The sequence below is a fragment of the Ciona robusta genome, chromosome 2, assembly GCF_009617815.1.
Source record: "Ciona robusta chromosome 2, ASM961781v2".
NCBI lineage: Eukaryota > Metazoa > Chordata > Ascidiacea > Phlebobranchia > Cionidae > Ciona > Ciona robusta.
Window position 1 is genome coordinate 3,520,374 of NC_143236.1, and position 20,713 is coordinate 3,541,086.

General features: G+C 33.5%; 2 protein-coding genes and 1 long non-coding RNA gene across 3 annotated transcripts; 2 read left to right on the forward strand and 1 right to left on the reverse strand.

Annotated features, from left to right (window-relative positions):
* The first annotated feature begins 118 nt into the window (after positions 1 to 118).
* On the forward strand, positions 119 to 959 carry LOC149740215 (DNA-directed RNA polymerase I subunit RPA12-like). Its single transcript, XM_089872065.1, has one exon. The coding sequence runs from the start codon at positions 249 to 251 to the stop codon at positions 603 to 605; it is 357 nt and encodes a 118-aa protein (XP_089728191.1). The 5' UTR covers positions 119 to 248; the 3' UTR covers positions 606 to 959.
* On the forward strand, positions 958 to 20,454 carry LOC149740216 (anaphase-promoting complex subunit 1-like). The gene is made up of 42 exons (XM_089872028.1): positions 958 to 1,105; positions 1,314 to 1,405; positions 1,692 to 1,823; positions 2,320 to 2,490; positions 2,614 to 2,794; positions 2,993 to 3,162; positions 3,335 to 3,564; positions 4,004 to 4,188; positions 4,796 to 4,971; positions 5,294 to 5,359; positions 5,607 to 5,759; positions 6,027 to 6,234; positions 6,650 to 6,864; positions 7,191 to 7,259; positions 7,852 to 7,956; positions 8,061 to 8,174; positions 8,477 to 8,651; positions 9,060 to 9,205; positions 9,726 to 9,802; positions 10,329 to 10,552; positions 10,925 to 11,141; positions 11,417 to 11,515; positions 12,000 to 12,095; positions 12,364 to 12,432; positions 12,732 to 12,846; positions 13,238 to 13,325; positions 13,599 to 13,725; positions 14,153 to 14,337; positions 14,747 to 14,936; positions 15,336 to 15,467; positions 15,833 to 15,965; positions 16,853 to 17,007; positions 17,304 to 17,415; positions 17,838 to 17,933; positions 18,079 to 18,179; positions 18,241 to 18,340; positions 18,394 to 18,564; positions 18,835 to 18,972; positions 19,159 to 19,252; positions 19,333 to 19,424; positions 19,804 to 19,966; positions 20,054 to 20,454. The coding sequence occupies exons 1-42, from the start codon at positions 1,030 to 1,032 to the stop codon at positions 20,371 to 20,373; spliced, it is 5,958 nt and encodes a 1,985-aa protein (XP_089728154.1). The 5' UTR covers positions 958 to 1,029; the 3' UTR covers positions 20,374 to 20,454.
* Positions 2,641 to 3,635, reverse strand: LOC149740217 (uncharacterized). Its single transcript, XR_016384381.1, has 3 exons — positions 3,497 to 3,635; positions 3,060 to 3,191; positions 2,641 to 2,782 (listed from the first exon to the last, which is right to left on the reverse strand). It is a non-coding gene; the product is annotated as an uncharacterized LOC149740217 (long non-coding RNA).
* Positions 20,455 to 20,713: the final 259 nt, after the last annotated feature.

The window sequence follows — 20,713 nt, forward strand, 5'->3', positions numbered from 1 at the left end:
TGGTAAAACTGAGATGCTGAACGCGCATTTCTGGCAGGTTTGATAATTAAATGTGCAAACATTTTATTCTTGGAAATATATCTTACTAACTCCCTTAAAATATTTTAGGGACTTTATGAGATCAGCCAAGCACGAAGTAAAAATTCCCGCAAAACGAAACTCAAATTCGATTAACGTGTAGATTTTTTTAATTTTCTGTATTGTGAGACCGAGTAACGTTAACATTTGGGTGTGATAAGATTAATATAATGGAGTTTAATACAGATAGCGGGTTTTGCCCTCACTGTGGCTCTATTTTGCCATTACCAGTCAATCCGATGGACACCCACATATCATGCAGATGTGGATACCAAACGCTTAGCGCTAATTGCAATAACATGATCATTTCAAGCGCAGAATTTACATTCAACGAAGTTAAAAAGAAGAAAAGTAAAAAGTCAACCGCGGCCAAAGGAATGACAGGGCCCACTATTGAACGAATTTGCGTTAAATGCGGTCACAACCAAATGACATACAAGACACAACAAATGCGTTCAGCAGACGAAGGAATGTCTATATTTTATTACTGTAAAAAGTGTGGCTCTATGGAAAAAGAAGATTCATAAACATTTCAGCTAAACTTTAAACTCATTTGTGTTCTTTTATGTTTTTAAAATTTTAATATTCAAAAAAATATTCAAAACTAATCAAATAACTGTTTTATGGTAAATATTTGCAAAGCATATTTTAATAGCTGCAACAATTCAACTTATAGTCGAGTAACTTTGGAAATAGCTGTTGTATCCAAATATGGCTTTCAACCTTTCACATCACAGTCACATGTCTCTTCAGATTAAGATACGTTATTTGACAGACTCACACATCCGTCTTCTTTGCAATTTTTCTCTGAAACTGGTGCAAATGCAAAAAAACATCTTGCATGCATTTCCCACATTATGAAATGTATTTGTTTTAAGCAGTGACTTTCTATTTGTACAAGCACACATACATGTATAGCTCTTGTATTGGCTAACTATCTGTTCTCATCCAATGTCAGCAATGATAGTTGCTCTGGAACCAAAAGAATTTATCCCATGTGGGCAAACAGCATGCGTGAACCACCCAGGTTAGTGGTGGTTGGTTATCAGAATATATAGCTGGAAACTTTTATATGTATATATAGTTTTTTTATTCTAATGCTAAATCTTTCCTTTCATATATATATACTTTTATAACCTATTTTTATACTATAAATTTGGCAGCGTGTATATATTTTTAGTTTTTTGTTTAATATTTTTTCTTTTTATCTTATTTTCCTCTTTTTCTGATTCCAGGTGTGATTTGTCTTCATTTCAATCAATCACAAGAAGTTGGGACAAGTTTGCTTGGAACCTTGAGTCAGGTTACTTTAGATGACAAACCCAAGGTTTCTTCTGTTTTACTTTTATGTGATTCCTATTTCCGCAATTCTTTGCCAAAACTTTTTTTTATTGAAATATGAAATATTAGACTATGTGATTATGACCTCATGTTGAAAAAAGGATAATTTCATAATTAATAAATTAATAATATGATTATACAAATTTGAATTTTGGCATATCAACATCATTACAATATGTCATCATACAAAAATGATGTCATATTGTAATGATGTTGTAGCGCAGAAGTTGATGATGTCATAATAGAATATATAAGCTTTGATTTCTATTTAGGGCACAGACTCTTGGAAATTGCGAGTTTACAAAAATGTTGAGGAAGAATTATATTTATCCGGACACACTGTGGTGTGGAGTCGTGGTCAAACTGTTCTCAAAACTTTTACAGTTGATTCACTCGTTAAACAGGTAATATATACATATCTTGTTGTATGTACCGTGCTAACTTAGTGTAATTTGCTGTATCTTTTGTTTCTTATGAATTCTTTGAAAGTAATTACAAATATATTTAGCAAATTTAAAATATTTGGACACGTCTGTTACTTTGGTAAGTAGGAAATAGAAATATTGCAACTTTGTCATAAGTTTTTTGGCATAACTACAGAACAACCTCACCCAAGTTTAAATAAAGTTGTTTTGTTTACCAGCTGCCATCGTCGGCAGATGTGTTCTTGAGCAAAGACACTTAACAGGAATTGCTCCAATCAAGTGGACCCTTTTTATGAGCCTATAGAATCTGCCATACATTAAAAAATAGAGTCATCCACAAAGTTAGGCATGTGGTATCTTATAAAGCAGCACATGATGTATAAAACAGAACACCCATGTTATAGAAATTGTCGCTCTCCTGCTATGGGAGAAAAAAATAAGTTACATTCATTTGATTCATTTATCTTATGTACAGGTAGCATGGGGCTCGTTCTCTGTTAGCGGTGAGGATCCGTGTCAGTTCGATCTTCCACAGTCTAAACCTGGCACCTACCCATCTGTGGATGGTGTTGCTATGGTGACTGATGATGCAGTACACGTCTTCACTGATGATGGAGACAACTTTGTCACTGCTCTGCCATTCAAAGTAAGTTTATGAAACACTTTAGATACAGCACAGCCATAGACATGGGCCTACATGGACCATAGACAGCTTGGTATGTCACGTTTGCACATTATCACCAGAGAAAATATGTTGTAAAATCTTCAGGTTCGAGATTCATGGAATTTCAAGTTCGGCTTGCTCTTTGAGCGGAAGAGAGAGATGATGGAGAAGAACAAAGCCAACATGTCCTCCTTTCAAACATCTCTCCTTGAAAATGATCTTACCACCATATTTTGCCTCCAACATCCTCTCAGAGAGTTTTCTCCAGTGATCACTAAAACTCAAGGTGGGAGAAGTTTTAGTGTTGGGATTTTGGAAATCCTTTACATGTTACGATTAAAGCATGTTGGGTAGTTTATATATTGGTTATTTAATTCTTATTTCTCTTTTTTTTAACAAAAAAAAGTAATGAAAAAAAAAGAAATATATATATATAAAAATGGTTTTAAAAAAATGGTTTAAACTTTTGTGTTTTGAATTGCAGGTAGTGTCAGATACATGAATCGACCGCACGATTCGATCGTGTTTTGTGAAGAAGACTTCATACTCACGTGTGACAAGCGTCATGGTTTGCACACCGTCTGGCGAGCAAGAGCAGTGTCTGCCAACGATATTAACTTGCTGCAATCTTCAAGAGTACCAACGCAAAATCAGGTTGCTATTTCGTACATTGCATATTTTTGCTTAAAATAATATAAAAAATAAAAACAAATATCATTAATTAGGTTTTTTGAAATATTTAAATTTGTGATGTGTATTTAAAATTTTGTTATTTTTAGAGCCTTTTCTTCAATCAATATGTAAAAAAATTGTTTTTAACTTTCAGATGGGCAGTGTGTGCCATATGTCTATGTCAAGTCCGGGACTTTCCCCCTTTAGGGGTAGCTTTCGTGGGTCTCCTGGTTACCATGGCAACTCACATGGTGGGATTCCTCAATCAGGGATGAACAAAACCCCGCACACGAATAGGAACCCCTCGCTTGCCCACCTGTCATACACTCCCCATTCAAGTCGCGCCTTCTCACCAAGTGCCACTGGTTCCCTCATGTATCAAAAGTAAGATTGGGAAAGTTTTCAAATTTAGGCATCAGCAATAGCAGAAAGCAGAAATATTTATTCAATGTAATTAATGGCGTTTTAATTTATTGTTTATTTAATTAATTTTGCTACTCGATCTCTCCTGTATTAGAAGAAAATTATGTTTTTTTAAATTACAAAAAAGTATATCCATGTAGAAAGAGGTGACACATGCAATAAAAGAGTACAAATGGTATCATAGGTTTAAACAATTTTTAAGGATGTTTTTGTGTTTTTTTTATTTTTACCAATTTTTTGGAGAAAAACATGTTATTTTAATTTGTGGACAGTGTTGCCCATCAAGTATGAGCACAGCAATTATTTTTTATAAAACTTAAAAAAGAACTTATCATTATATAGAGCATGAATACAAAAAATTCTCTACATACACAGTGTGACCAATTCTTTCTGTTTCCAGCCATACATTTTCACCTTTGCGTCACTCACCCCACCTAACAAGGTCCCCATGTACACCAGTATCACACGAGTCATTATGCCTCAACAACAGCGTGTATGAGACAGCTGAGCCATTACAACCAGAGATATGCCTTGATCATATGTGGACTGAGACTGTTACTTGTACAAGGGAAGGTCTGAGTGTGGGTGGGTGCATATATGCATATGTGTCGGTATCTTTACTGGCCTATGCAATAATATATATATATATATATGCTTTTAAACAAATATATGGTTTCAACCACATATGGTTAATATTTCACCATTTTTTTTATCTAGTAGTATTTAACAACTGTTATTTTGACGCTATATACACTTTTTGTGTTACTGTTCTCGTAAATAAACAGACATGATTATTTTTTTATCTTTAACTTTATTATTATTCAGTTTTTTTTAATGTAGATAATTATTCAGTGGGTTTTGTTAATTCTGATTATAATTCCTAATTCGCAAATAAATACTTTTACTAATTTTTAAATTTTTGTCTTAGTGAACAATATGGTTTTAGCACAACTTTTACAGTGTAGTTATGTTTTTATATTTTGAAATAACACATTTAGTTGACACTGTTCTAGGTTCTATAATAATAATACTAGAATCCGGATTCTTTTTTCAGATCACTTATTAAACTTTAAACTGAAAATTACTTAAATTTCAAACGAAACATAACAGAACTAACACTTCATTCTCTCTCTCTGTATAATATAAGCAGTAATTGGTAGTTATGTTAATTTTAAACAACTTTCAACCAAAGGTTGTGCAACGAAAGTTTTTCTGATTCGCGACGTGTGTGACCAATCATATCTTGCTTATCATCTCGACAGCCAATCACAGTTGAGAGTTGTCCGATACAGTCACAGCAACAACTTGACACACCTCATATTTGGTGCCGTGGAGTCTATTCAAGCAAGAGATGCCGCGCCGCTCAAGGTCAACTTTATTTTTTTAAATAAATAGATTTTTTGTCTCTATAGTAACAGTGGCGAAGTCCAATTAGTATATCACCAAAATTATTATTTTCATAACAAAAATATTTAAATATTTTGATATAAAAAGTAGTGCACAGTTTCTGTTACTTTTTTTATATGCGTAAGGTCCTATGGCTAGAAGACAAATCATTAAAAGTCACCTGAGATTCAGGGTATAGTTGTGTGAATACCGTAACACCCTTTTATTGAAACCAATGTTTTATGTCATGCAAAAAGAAAATCGTATTATATTTTTATATAATATTGCCATATATTTTATTTAGGATTTACGAATGCACGCCGTGCTTGATCTTTCTGGTTCCTTGGTCCTCTACACTGGCATAACGAAGGTATGCATTAAATCTATACAGATATATATACATCAGTCAAATGTAGGGTACATTTTCTAATAGTATTTCACATATTAAAAACCTTATTTTCAAACTTTATTAAATGTTATAGTCAATTCCTCAAACTTTAAAAAAAATTATCAATATATAAAAGTACAAATTATTAAAATGCAAAACTGGTCATATAAATAGGTTTCCCCTTTCCTCCTTATAGTTTTAAATTTTTCAATTTTATCAATTTTCTTAGGTTGTAAAAGTCAACTTAAGCGGACTACCCATGTCATCACTGGGTTTGTCGCACGGATTGCGCAACACTGCCTCTGTGCCCGCCACCCCTCAGCCAATCAGCACGCCCGCTCATCCAAGTCGACCAACCAGTGCCATGGCAACCATGGAAGATGTAAAATTATTCTAATATTTTAGTTTTTTGCCATTATAATATAATTTCTTCTTTTTTTTTGTTAATATAATTTATTTTTTTGGGTAATAATTTTTTTGTTTTTTTTGCCGTTATATTTTATTTACAAGTTTCAAGAGACTTGTTTGTTGTTAGAACTGACAATTCTATACTTTGGCAATTGGCAACAAAACAATGAAATTTGGGCAAAATATCCTACAAAACAAACAACGTAATTAAAAAAAGTTTTAAAACCCAATTTTTTTCTAGGTGGGTATGCTCTCCCCTGTACCTGAGCTCGATTACACAGGAAATGACATCAGCATTTTAACGGGGGATGAGTTTGCGTTTTCCACCTCTGGTTTTTCGTCACGGCTGGTAGGGCTCCCTCATGTGGTGGGATCGACACTAATCCTTGAGGTAGCCGGGGGCAACAACTATCGTGCTGAAGTTCCACAACTCTGCAGTTCCGAACTTGGTTTGTTTGTTACTTTTTGTTACAACGGCTACTTTTATATACCGTCACACTTTACTGCATTATTAAACTACATAGAGGTGTTACTTATTACTGTATTAATAGAAACATTTGTATCAGTATATAACATACCCAATATAGCATCTTGACTCAAGTCTAATAACTAAATAATATGCATTAGAGTTTAAATCTTGTTTACCAATATTGATGGCTTTTTCACAACTATTTAATGCAATTTTTCTACCTATTTTTAAAATCCTAACTTACCTGTACAGTTATCTAATATTGTATCAGGTTTTTTCTTAGTGTTGTGGTAATTAGAGAACACTGGCCTATATACCAAGTTTCCTGTTGTGTCTCCCTGAAGAATCTCACCCCAAAATAATAAAATAGAATCACAACTTTTTTCCTCTGACAGTAAACATGTGCATGCGAGCTCTTCAGTTTGTGCTCCCCAATGATACATACCTCTCTTATGTCACCAAGTGGTACACCTTTCGCCACGCACCCGGTGCATTGAACGGCCGTCATGTGGAGTGGTCTTTGTTTGTTGACTGTTTACAAGAATTCCTTGGTTATGTGGGCATGAGTAGATGGCAGATGCGACAATCTGCCATACAAGACTCCATGGAGGTGAATGCAAATATTTTTATAGTAAAATTTTTTTTTGCTCTTACACTTTATTTTCTGTACTTTAAAAAAATTTCATTGCGATTTTCATACTTTTGAATGAAGCTATGTAACTTACCTTATCTTGTGTGGCCGGAAAATGACAGTCGTTATAACATGGGTGTTCATACACCTCGTATCAAAGCTACCATGTGTGTAACTTTGTTAGTGTTTTTTACCATCAAGTAGTAATTACTATTCGTCTGTGTTAGTTTCAAATCAAAGTCTGGTTGGTTTTTTATCATTTTTTTACCAAACTCATACATGGCACCAATCAAAATATATTCCAGTTTGATGTAAGCTCCTCACCAGTTGTTGCAGCCAAGAAGTCCCGACATAGTGACCTACTTGATCCTAAGGTATTGAAAATTTGAGCAGGTTTTATTATTGAATTTATTAATTAAAAATTTCGTTTTATACATTAGTTAGTGTTAAGTAATTTCTACATCGAGTTCAGTGAGAGTTACTATACTTTAGGTTGGTTAATCTATTTTATTTAGTATGGGTGAAGTCCTGCATCGTCGCACTTGATAAAATCTGCCATTTAAGAAAGGCTTGTCCATTTACCATGACACCCAGGGTGCTATAACCCAAAAGTGATTACTGGGTCAAAGCAATTCTGTTGAGTGTCTTGCCTAAGAACACATACGCATATCAGCATAGAGCAACAAATCTGTTCCTTTGGTTTTAATGCAAGCGCCTAACGCAACATCATGGGACTTTTTTGAATGCTCTTTTGTAAACATAGGGCATCAGGTTACAAGCATCATGAAGCTACATACAGTCAGCAACTGTTTTAAGTTGCTAGCCATGCCAGGATAAATAAAAGACGATCATCAAATTGCACCCTTTGTGTCAGAGTAGTGGACAAGTTATTTATAAATGATCTCGCGCTTCTTTTACCATCACCCCAAATTTTAGGCAACTTTTATTAATTTACTTTTCTTTTAGGATTGGGACTACTTATGTAAAAGCAAGTACAACATGTTTGTTGAAAACGTGGACGATGAATCTCAAAATGTTGACGACTCCATCGTGTATCAAGGGAATTCAAACGTATTTACCTTTATTTCTTTTTTTGTTTATTTATATTTTTTTTCATTTTTTCTTTATTTATATTTTAATTCATATTTTCAATACCTTTAAATTTAAAACTTTAGAATCTTTCAAATTATCGGAGACACAGTCTTGACTCCTCATTGGCTGGAGACTCTGCTCAAGCGACCAATCAGCTGTTGATGTCGGTTTTCTCCGCTTTACACCTTGTGTACGAGGTAAGATGGAGAATTTTTAGTTCTATATCAAGAAAAAGGTTCTTCAAAATATCCACAATATTTAAACAGGCAAACATAAACCCAAGGTGTATGAATGCATCAAACATTGTGTGAAATAGAACAGCCTTGTTATATTTCCAAGACCCTCAGTTAGGAACAAATAATGTGTGGAAAAATGATTTTGTTTGATTAAATGGGGTAAGGTTACAGTGCAAAACACACTGATGCGGGCCACAGTTGGCCTATAACCTTCAAAACTTCAGTTCCGTATAAAACATCCTTTAACATAAGTTTTTTTACAGGAACAAAAACTGAACACAATAACGTGGCCCAACGTTGAGAAAATGTCAAGTTTCTTGTTCCGGCTTGCCAGTGATCTCAACTTGCCTAAGTATTGCTATTGTTATGCGATTGACTATCCTCTGCTTATGAAGCGATATTTTTCAAGCAAAATGCACATATCTGCTGACATTGGTGGTAAGAAAGAAAAAGTATTGCTGTATCAGATTTAAACTGAAATGATTTTAAAATGAGTGTCTGAAATGTCTTTTATCTAATTGACTAAGCGATTTCATATAATCCGGTTCCCTTAACCCCTGGGTCTTAGCCAAAAGTGGGTAACCATTTGATTTGGATTGGTCTTCTACTACAGTGGTTCGTTAAGCCATTTGGCATGTTATTACAAAAGTTAAATATGTTTTTGCATGTTAACAGAAAGTTGTGTAAAATATTATTTCCTCACCAAAACTCCTTATTAATTTATGAATAACATTTTGGTCAGTACAAAAAGTAAAGTTTAATTCTAGGGACAATGTTATAGGCCTATCTTACCAAAACCAAACTTTCATCATAAATAACAACCTTTCTGCTTTAAACATCTGATAGATTGTGAATTACGTGGATCAGGTTGTTCTGTTGATATTGATCCTCACATTTACTCAAACTTACATCAACTACTGAAAGGAAAATCCCTTCAATGTCCGTTCCCATACATTCCTAATGTTACTGTGAAAACAGAAAGAATATTGAAGGTAAATGAAATATTATTATTGTTAGCAACAACTTTTATTAGCTATATAACTTAATTAACAGAATTTTTTCACTTCGTTTGCACGATTATTTTTAAATTTCTAAAGTTTTGCATGAACAAGATGTGTAGTTTTATTATTATGTTCCAATGGCCAACTTAAAATTGACCAAACTTTTAGTTGTGTGAACTATTTTAAAGAATTGGGCTAGTGGGCATTGACAACCATTTGAAAACCCTTGCTATAAATAAACCTATATATTTTTGAATTTCAATGATAGTTCTATTGTTCACATATTCAACTCCCAAAAAAATGCCTTTGCACTTAAACTAAATCATATGTTCAGGTTTTTAAGAATTGGACTAGTGGGCAATAAAAACCATTTGAAAACCCTTTCTCTAAATATATATTTCAATAATAGTTTTATTATTCACATATTTCTCCCAAAAAATGCCTTTGCACTTTTAGGCTAAATCATATAATCATAAAAAAATTCTGAAACAACAATAACAACAACATGCAGATATACAACTGTTTATTCACTGATGACACGACACCAGCTACTGTTGTTTTCACACCATTAGTAAAGACTAATTTCAAGTAAGTTACAGAAAAATATTTTTTTTGGCGAAAACATCACTACTATATAGATATTCTGGAAAATTTGTTTAAAAAACTATAGGCAATGTCTAGATTGTAATATCGTTGCCATTGTATAAAATAACATTAGTTATACAAAGTCCCAGACCAGAGAATTGCATAAACAAAATGTATGGGAAAAGCCAGCAACACATACAGTTCGTGCTATGCACTGTCTGTGTATAAACTGTTGCTGCTTTGCATAATGTATGTATATAGCATCTAATGAAAGAGTGCTGTATTCCTGTATATAAGTGTAATATAGCTCTAAAAGTGAATTTTGTGTACCCATGCAGAGTACAATGTACTTAACAATAGTACCAAAAAAATGGGTGGAAAAGTTGCACAACCATTTGCACAATATATAATAAAAGATCATTTTTCATTAAAAAAAATCTTATGTAGTTGTCTGTCTAGTATCGATTAGAGTTTTTCTTCTTTGTTTGGTTTAAATTTATCTGCATTGTAATACAAACTTATTCTTCAGCGTTTCACAAAGTGGTGATTGTACCAACAGCGGTAAAAACATTTTAAAAGTTCCTGAGAAGTCCCCGGAAGAAAGAGTGTTGTCATATATGATATCTATGGGCATAGACAGTGATGAGTTGATGAGTTGGCCATCAGGTGTCTCACTACCCATACAAACTATCTTGAAGAAATCTTCAGAAAATCCAGATTTATCTTTGCCCTCTGCTGCATTTCAGCTTCTTGGTGAGTAAAAATAAATGCATTTTTTTAAATACAGTGTTACTAAGTAAAAAAAAACAAAATAAAAACAACTTTTTTTAAAAAAAAGTAGTTACCAATAGACAGTTTTTAAACAAACTTATCTGGGTTTTTAAAAAAATTGAAGTAAAACAGAGAATTACAATAACAGCCACGAATGTAATATGTAGAGTTTAGTTTAAAAACTTTAGGTAATGTAGTTTGGGGTAGGAGAACATTTGAGACTTGACATCTAAAATAACTGATGTTAATACTTATTCAAACCTTTTTGTCATTTTAGTTTTAAAACCACTAACTTTTAATCGCTGGATGAAAATTATCAAGACTATAGATTTAAGTTGTTAAATTACCCATCAGGGCGTGGTGACCTGGTCTCGCAGTTGCAGCCAGAGGCAGGAAATTGGAAAACCGCCAAGTTGTGTCCAAGTACGGACCCCATGCGTTATACATGGACCGATGCTGCCTCCAGTGACGAAAATGACGAGATTTACGATCTACTAAGAGAAGAGAAGGAAGAAGAGGAATTGAAAGAAGAAAGAAGCGGACCGGACTCTTCCGATGATAATGTTACCAGGTTTATAATATTCAAATATCTTGTTTCAGGTGGCTTATTTTGGTGTGTTTAATTAGTGAAGCATGTTTTTGGTATTTATTTTAAATAAAGGAACAGTATTTTGGTGTTTCAAAATGGTTAAGCATATTTTGCCTTTTTTTCGAATAGGTAAACAGAATTTTTGTGTGTTTTTTTAATAAAGCAAAGCATATTTTTGGTGTTTCCTAAACGGTGTGTGATTTTTCGAATGGTAAAAAATGCCTTTGATATTTGAAAAAATATATTTTCATTATTAGATTATTATTTCCGAGTGACCACCGAATGGCAGATGCACACCACCTTCTTGAATCTTGCGAACCTGTCAAGATTTGTATCGTACAGGAACCTGGGATGGAGTAAGTTATGCAACTAGTACTTGTAACGGGTGTGTGGCCTAAATTTGATTTTTAATAAAAAGTTTAAACATTTTTTTACTAAAAAATGTTTTGTCTAAAAGTAAAATACCAAACAAGTAAGATTTTAGGCGCAATTTGAAGGGTTTAATTTAAGGTTTAAGTCTTGAGTACGTTCATTTATCCTTAAGCAAGATATTGTTTTGGGATACCCATGCTATAAAATTTTAATTGAATTTCTCTAACCCCGTGGTCACTAATTAGTTTTCAAATTTTTAGCCACACATAAAAAAATAAAAAAATTCCCCCAAAATATTCAGCTCCAAAGTAACGTACTTGGTAACTTAAAAGCTAGCACGAGGTTTATGAAACAGAACATCCGTGTTATAACGACTGTTGTTTTCTGGCCACTCGAGGGTAAAGTAAGTTACATTCAATCAACATAAATTATTATCATTATTTATATGTTAATTTTCTTATTTTCCAGCGACCGTGATTTCATTGAACAGAAGCAGGCTCGATTGTTGCAACTTCTGCATCGATCTGCTGCGCAATGTGTTGGGAGGGGAATGCTCACATACAGGTTTAACTAGAAATATACATGAAAATAACAAGAAATATATAGGAAATATGAAGCATACATTTCCACAAGAATCCTATTGTTCCTAATGTTATAAAATTAATGAGAATCGAAAAAAATTCCACAAAATACCACTCTGCTATATCTCTAAGTTAAATAGTAATTTAAACTTGTTGTAAAAGTATTATTAATCCCACGTGATTTTTTTCTATAAGTTAAATGATTTTGATAATTAATTTAATACCGAAAACTGTCATTGTTTTCCACACAGAACACAATCACCGTCAGCAGTTCAACCTTTGAAGGTTCCATTGCTAAATCTGCATGGAAAAGATTTAAGGTAGCTCCTATACCATTATCATACTTATGCTATTGTTGCTAGCCATGATACACCTTCGAAAAACTGATCTTTTGACTAAATATATTACCATTAGTTTTAATTATTTTTTTATAATTGTTTTTTTGCTATGGGATTTTATAATTTTTTGTGCTTGTTTAATTTATTATGATAAAGAAATGAAAATATTAGCCATCTTGCCACAACCTACTATACAGTGTAAAATGCAAATATTTTTGACAAATATTCATAATTTACCTTTAGACCATGGGCAAAAATTTTTACATCGAATACATTTACAGTAATAGCACAGTGAGCATCACAGGAAGCACTACGTTTGAAATTCCAGCCGGTCTCACAGATTGGCCATACTTTCATAATGGAGTGGCAGCTGCATTAGCTGTGCAGCCAGATAAGGTTTGAAATATGTTGGAAAATATCTGTATGTTGGAAAACAGGTGGTAAGGTCATAGGTGTAACATTAGTGCTTTTAGGGGACATTAAATGTTTTTATGTGTCACCGCTAAAAAAAGGGAGTGACATGTTTTAGAACCCTAGTTTTTACACTTTAAAACAGCTGTTTTTACACTGCTTGTTAGGTGTATATACAAACAAACAGAGCCAAAGTTTTTGCTCTCGCCAAAGAAAGAAAACTTGGCACAAATGGCTTTCAATTTCATACTATCTTTAATTTGACATAGGAGTAATTTAGTTTTTCTACAGTTGTCATAAAAATAAATACGATTGTCAAACTTTAAAAGAAATTAATATATTTTATTTTTTTTAACTACTTAATTACAATTTATAGAACAGCCAGTCATGGGTGCATCTCAATACTGCCTCAACTGATGATGACGCTAACTCAAGTAATAAAGACCCTTCATTTGAACATGCAGGTTCATATTTATATTATGTTTTTATAACTTAAAAAACTATCAATCATTGTGTATTATTGTGCAATGTGGGTATTGTGCGTTTTTGTACTTTAATATTATGGTTGTCAAAATAATTTAAGATTAATGCAGTTAAAAATATGCCTTAAAGATAAATTCAGTATGTCTACATTTTTATATCTTTTAACTTGAAAAACCAAAATCCTAAAAGGCTCTAACCTAACATCTGCCTCAATTTACATTATATTCCGATATTATTCATTAAATTACCAACAGGAGCGCTGTTAGGATTTGGACTAAACCATCATTTAAAGGAACTTCAAACATTAAATGTACACAAGTATTTACAGAAGACGCACGAAACAACTACAGTTGGTCTTCTGCTTGGACTTGCAACCGATAAGTAAGTTTGAATATAATCAGTAACTCCACTGTTATCTAAGATCTAGCCTGCTTGTAAATTTAAATGGGAAGGTTTTTTACCAATTAAACAGTAAAGTACTAACAATACTATATACTGGTCAGTTTGTTAAAGTTTAGCAGTTAGTTTCTATTCTGAAATAAACAACTATGCAGATTTCAAGATTGATTGTATAATTATTTCAAAAGTGGCCACTATTTCTATACCATTACAAAGGTGGGATTTAAACCATTATATAAAGTTAGGAAAAAAACAATTTTTTAACCCCCATTTTATGTTTTTTAAAAGTAAGAAAAACAATTTTTTTACTCCACTTTTTTTCTTTGCTACTGCCTGGATCATAAGCCTGAGTTGGCACATTACCCTAATATTTACATAGTAAACCAGTAACAACCATATTTGCCCACAGGTGTGGGTCTTGTGATTTATCCACCATGCGGATACTTAGTGTTCATATATCTGCCCTTCTCCCACCAACATCCACCCAGCTACCCATACCATGCAGGGTACAAGCTGCTGCTGTGACAGCTGTTGGATTCCTATATCTATCATCTACACAGAGACTTGTAGCTGAAGTCATGCTCCGTGAAATTGGTCAGTATCTTCTATCTTGAGGAATTCCTGTATGGTGTATCCATATTATATATAAAGTAAAAGAAATCAGTACTTGGCCGCGGGTAGCTTAAATGGGAACATAATAAAGGACTTTACTATCGCGAGCACGTCACTTTCGGGCGCATAAGGGTGTTGGGGTAATGGGTCAAATCTGGCCTAAATCCCAGGTTCTCATGGATCTCACCCATACAGAAATGAATAGATTTATACAAACAAGTTTCTTCCAAACTTTAATATGATTGTATTCAGTGCTTTAATTGTATCAAAAATATCACTGTAAGTCAATTTTAGAAATTAAAATTTTTAAACTGTATAATTCTTAGGTAGCTGCAATTAGATCTCTTAAAAAAAAATTTTTTTTCTTTGCTTTATCGTTTTTATTTTTTAGACCGCACCCCAAGCTCTGAAACAGAAGCCACATTTGAGAGGGAGTGTTATGCATTAAGTGCAGGGTTCGCACTTGGTATGGTGACCCTTGGCAAGGGAAATGGAATGGCTGAGTTATCTGACTTGAGCATGTCAGATCGACTTTACCATTTGATGACTGGTCGACATAAAAGAAACAGAGTTACACGCGCGTGAGTTCATTTATGGCATAACAGAATACTCAAAGCAATTTTCCTACACACTGTGTTTGAGAAAAGAGTTTTAATTTTACTATTTTAGTAATTAGTCTTGAGGATTTCAGGTTCAACACTCGGTGCTGCCGCCATGGAAATTGTGTACGAAGCATTACTATAACTGCTTCAATCTAGTGGCCACTATTGGGTTATCCAAATTCTCAGTCATAAAGATTTTATTAGCCAGTTGTGCCTTATGGGTTTTCTAAATTATCAGCCATACATAAAGATAAAATATGCTAAAAAAAGAATCACCCCAAAAAATACATATGTGTGGTGGGTTCAAGGCTCTTTACTGATATCACATTTAAGGTTGATTTGTTCTTTCATTTATAAAGTTGTAATTTACATCCACAGCTCACATGATGGAAGCCCCGGTCATAGCAATACAACAAGTCAGATATTAGAAGGTGACCGAATAAACATGGAAGTCACGGGACCTGGTGCTACCATGGCACTCGCTCTTATGTTTCTTAAAACCAACAATGAGTAAGTTGTATTGACTGTCGTTCGTGCATTACTAAACATTTTAATATATTTTTGTATAAATTGTACAAATGAATTAATGTAACTTAATTAGTCTTGCATGGCAGGGCAACAACAGTCGTTCTAACACCCGTTCTGTTTTACACACCTCGTGCTTGTTTAAGGGTTCCTACATCATTAACTTTCTTTGTTTTGTTTTATTTAGAGATGTTTTAATTTTTTCAATGTTTGGCTGACAATTTAGACAACCCATAAAAAACGACTGGGTTAAGGCAATTGCTTTATAATATAAGTCAATCTTGTTTTTAAATTTATTTAAAAAGCTTAGGTCGCACAACAAGTATATTGAACTTGTGTTTGTACCTCAGAACTGTATCTGAGTGGTTTTTAGCTCCAGAAACAATCTCTTTATTAGAGACCATAAAACCTCACCATTTGTTACTGAGGACTTTAACGAGATCATTAATTTTGTGGGACCAGATTGATCCTTCTAAAGAATGGGTAAATATTTGCTGAAAACACTAATAATTTGAAAATAAATTGTTTTTTTGATGTTTTTATGTTTATATGCATTATTTGACATAATTCCGTAATTTATCATAATACATAAATAAATGTTACTTACATTATCCTCGTGTGGCCAAAACACGACAGTCGTTATAACACGGATGTTCTGCTTCATATGTTACTTTGTGGGTGATTATGTTTTTGGAATTTTTTAATTTGATTTTTTGTGTGGCTGATAATTTTAACCCATTACTGACCACTGGGTTGAATGAATGAATGAATGTAACTTACTTTATCCTCGCGTGGCCGGAAAACGACAGTCGTTATCACACGGGTTTAACACCTCGTGCCAGCTTACGAGTTACCATGTATGTTAATTATTTTTTTGTTGTTTTTTTTCTTTTTTTTTATGTATGGCTGATAATTTAGACAACCCATTAGTGACCACTGGGTTGGAGCAATTGCCGTTAAGAGTCTTGCCCAAGGACACGTACGCCCACAATGGTAGCAGCGTCGAGCCTTGTACCCATTACCTCTGGGTTACAGGCAGGCGCGCTAACCACTACACCACGGCTCCGGACTAAAGCAATTGCTGCTAAGTGTCTAAAGCAATTGCTGCTAAGTGTCTAAAGCAATTGCTGCTAAGTGTCTTGCCCTAGGACACATACGCTCACAATGGTAGCAGCGAAGAGCATAAACTAAACTAGGCATAGTGACAAAACGTTTAAATTTTATTGTAGAAACCACCTTTCTGCTCAAAGATCCTTGTTTACAAACCTGTATTGTGATATACATTCTAATATTATATACACAATTTTTGGTTAAAATCTTAATTTGTTAAAAAATATATCAGTTTTAAAATTGTTGTATAAAAATTCCAGGTTGATGGACACATACCTCAAGTTATTTTAACTCATTTACATAACTCGGAAACTCAACAAAACAGCCACCAGGGTGAGACAGAGGTCGACGAACAAACAATACTTCAGTGTCACGCATCAATAATCACTGGTGCTTGTTTATCAATTGGACTTAGGTAAAAAAAACAAACTATTTTTAAAAAAATGTATTATTTTGGGAAAAATATTTTGAAGATTACAGATTGGAAAAAAAAAATTGATTCTTAATTTTCTGGTGTAGCAGGCAAGGCTCATTTCACATACCTTTTTTTTTTTTTTCAATTAAAATAGAGTGCATTGTTTTTGTGAATGTATGCTTATTTAGACAACACAACTTGCCACTGAGGACATGTATGTTGACAAAGGCAACAGCATCAAGCATTGATGTATAGTACTGGCGCGCTTTGGTAAAAAATGTCCCTGATGTTTTCAGGTTTGCTGGCTCTCAGGAAAAAGCTGCTTTCGATACGTTGATGCATTATGTTAATTTCTTTCTTTCTCTATGGAAGAGACCAGGTTCAACTATGCCCACCCACCCACTTGAAGTAAGTTCTTCATTTTATGATTTACTGCAATTATCATATTCTTAGTTATTATTTACCATGGGTTTACTATGTAATTCCATTCTATTATGTGTGTGAGGTCATGCAGCATGCCTGCTACTGGACATGAAGTTTATGCTAGTGTTTGCCTATTACCCAGGGTGCTACAACCTATTAGTGGCCACTGGGTTAGAACAATGTCTGTAATGTCCTAGCCAAACAACATACACTTACCATTATGGGGTACTAAAACCAGCATCCTTCAATTATAAGACAACCGCCAACTGAACCCTAGAATCTCACTCACATTAAAATATTTGAAGTGTAAAATTACAGCTACTAGATTTGTAGTTGCTACTTTTCTTAATGTTTTTCCCTTCTTATATATGATTTTTATTTTTCAACAATATGATTTTTATTTGCAGGTTATTGGTCGTCGATTATTTTTCACTTGTTTATCTTCTTGCCTCATTGCTTTGTGCATGGTGGTGGCTGGGAGTGGAAACTTAAAAGCTATGCAGGTTTGCCCATATTTTGCATTCATACTGTGTGTGGTTTTTTAAAAAACATTTTTTTCCAAATTTAATTCTTAGTTTTACTATAGTAATTTTCGTTATTAGTTTGCTTACATATACTAAAACACAGTTCTTTATCTGTACTTATCAGATCTGCAGATACCTGCACTACAGTGTTGAGGGTGAAGTCAACTATGGAACACAAATGGCAACCCACATGGCACTTGGATTTCTATTCTTAGGAAAATGCAGGTAAAAAATTAGAGCACCATTGTGTTTGTACTGCATGTTGTATTAATTATGTACTGCACAGATACACCTTGGGCACATCTAATAAAGCTATTGCTGCTTTACTTGTCGCAATATATCCAAGTTTTCCATCAAAAACCACCGACAACAGATACCATTTACAGGTAATGTTTTTAACCCGAATTAAACACATTTTGTAAGTTTTGCATTTTCTTAGGCCCTGAGACACATGTACGTGTTAGCTGCTGAAAAACGAATGCTGGTTCCAATTGATGTCGTCACACAGCGTCCTTGTTACGCAAGAATGACGTTCAAATATTCTCACTGTGACTTTGATACAGATGTGATAGCTCCATGCATGATACCAGAACTACACGTCATGAAATCTGTGGGTGGCTTTATCATCAGGCTATTTATTATAATGCGTATTGAGTCATTTAAATTGAACAGCTGAATGAGTAGGATCATTTTGGTTGGGTATTTGACTATTTTTTATTTTTAACATTGTAATTTATTGAGTAAGTGGAATTGTTATTCAGTTTACACATAACAAATGTCATGCCAAATTTTAAAATCTATGAATGGAAAGGTATTTTGATATATGTACTAACTAAGCACTATTTTATACACCAAGTAGCTTATGATTTTTGTTTTAAAGATACTGGTAAATGATAACCGGCATTTGCCACTTGAAATCAATGCCCACAAACACCCAGAAAAATTGAAGCAAATTTTAGAAGATGGGCTGTTCGTACAGCTTGCACCAGGCTGCCTTCCTTACATACAAGATCCAAAGGTAATATATATTTTTCTAATTGACTTTTAAGTAACATACATGGTAACTCGTAAGCTGGAGCGAGGTGTATGAACACAAGTTACATTCATTCATTTATTAATGTTAAAACTTTCAATTTCATGAACTGTGTTAAAAAAACTTTTAATTTAATTGAACTGCCTAAAATCACTTTTTCATTTAATTTAGGGAGATTGCAGTTTCTATTCATCAACCAATCTACTTGAGAAACCGTTATCAAACACCCTACCCAACCTACTGTACCAGATCTGTTGTGTGCCAGGTACATTGCTGGTTGAATTACTTCCTATGAACTAAAGATAATGTCTGACCATTTCTAGAACAATCCATGTTTCCTTTTAGAAAACAAAGAAAAAACGTCGAGAATATTGTCGTTGCTTCGTGAGCATAGGAATCAGGATAAAACGTTTTTCATTTATTTGTCTCTATTACAGGTTGGTACATAAAAACCTAAAAATTGTGCTAATATAGAGTAAAAATGTGTTCTATATGTATATATGTTTAATGTCTGTCAATCTTTTAATATATTTGTACTTGATCAATTAAAAGTAAAATTTACTTTGTAATACTGAGGCGCATATTATTATTTTCTTATTATATAGTAAAATGTGTTCTATATGTTTTAATATGTCTATCAATCTGTTATTATAGTTGTATTTGATCAACTAAAAGTAAAAATGTCTTTGAATACTGTGGCACAGATTATTATTTTGCTAGAAACTGAGATGAAACATTAAAATTTATTTACAAAACTTTATGTGTACATTCACCATACATTGTAGTTTGTAACACAACACTATGCGCTTTGGATAGATCTGCTGTCACCTGGAAGGAAGTGAATCAATTGAACCGCTATCAACATGGCAACTACGTCTTGCAATGGATTTTATCAAATCCAGGCGCTCGTCAACCTTAAACACTACTATTGACACAATATCATCTAAAGTGGAAAATATCTTTACCAATTTTCTTTCGGGTATGTTTTAATTCATTCTACATCCCTAGGGATTAACTAGCTATTTCATTTTATTTTGTATTTTCTAAAGTTTTTTTTTAATTGCAGAAAAACGTTCACTCATTGAAACAATATTACTTCAAAAGCGATCACATGGCCGGTACCCAACTCGATCACAAGTTACATTTGACCAATCACATATCAGCGCTTGCACGCATGCTGAACTCCATGCATTAGCCTCTTATCTCATTTACAATTCCATCAATTGTCCCCTAGTTGGAACATCTACTATTTCATCACCCATGAAGCGAAAGCACAAGAAGAACAATGATTTAACCAATGAACTTGTAAAACTGAAGCAGTTTGGGGACTATTCAGTTTCTGTTAATTCCGCTGTACAGTTGTTCTATTCTACCACAACCCAGTGAATTTGTGAGAGATAGTTTGAATATTTTTGCTCCTGGCAATCATATTTTTGTACTTTGCATAATAAAGTTCATATTGCATTAGTTTGCTTTGTTTTAATTTGATTTATGTAAGCTTTAAAAAAGCTCCTAGAGTGCAGTTCCAGCAGCGTTTTTGAGGTGTTATTTAAAGCATATTTATCCTGACCTAATATTATAATACAGATAATCAGTATTTTAAGCTGTTGCTTTAAAGCCTTTTTATCTAGACTTAACAATATAATACAGATATCCGGTATAAACATTTAATCTAACAGATTAAACCTCTGCTTCACATCTGGTGGGAGATTTATTTCACAGTTGC

Coding starts and splice junctions, on each gene's coding strand:
- LOC149740216 (XM_089872028.1), top strand. CDS start 1,030: ATGTCAGCAATGATAGTTGCTCTGGAACCAAAAGAATTTATCCCATGT. Junction 14,338..14,746: donor AGTCATGCTCCGTGAAATTG/GTCAGTATCTTC, acceptor TTTATTTTTTAG/ACCGCACCCCAAGCTCTGAA. Junction 18,341..18,393: donor ACAACAGATACCATTTACAG/GTAATGTTTTTA, acceptor GCATTTTCTTAG/GCCCTGAGACACATGTACGT.
- LOC149740215 (XM_089872065.1), top strand. CDS start 249: ATGGAGTTTAATACAGATAGCGGGTTTTGCCCTCACTGTGGCTCTATT.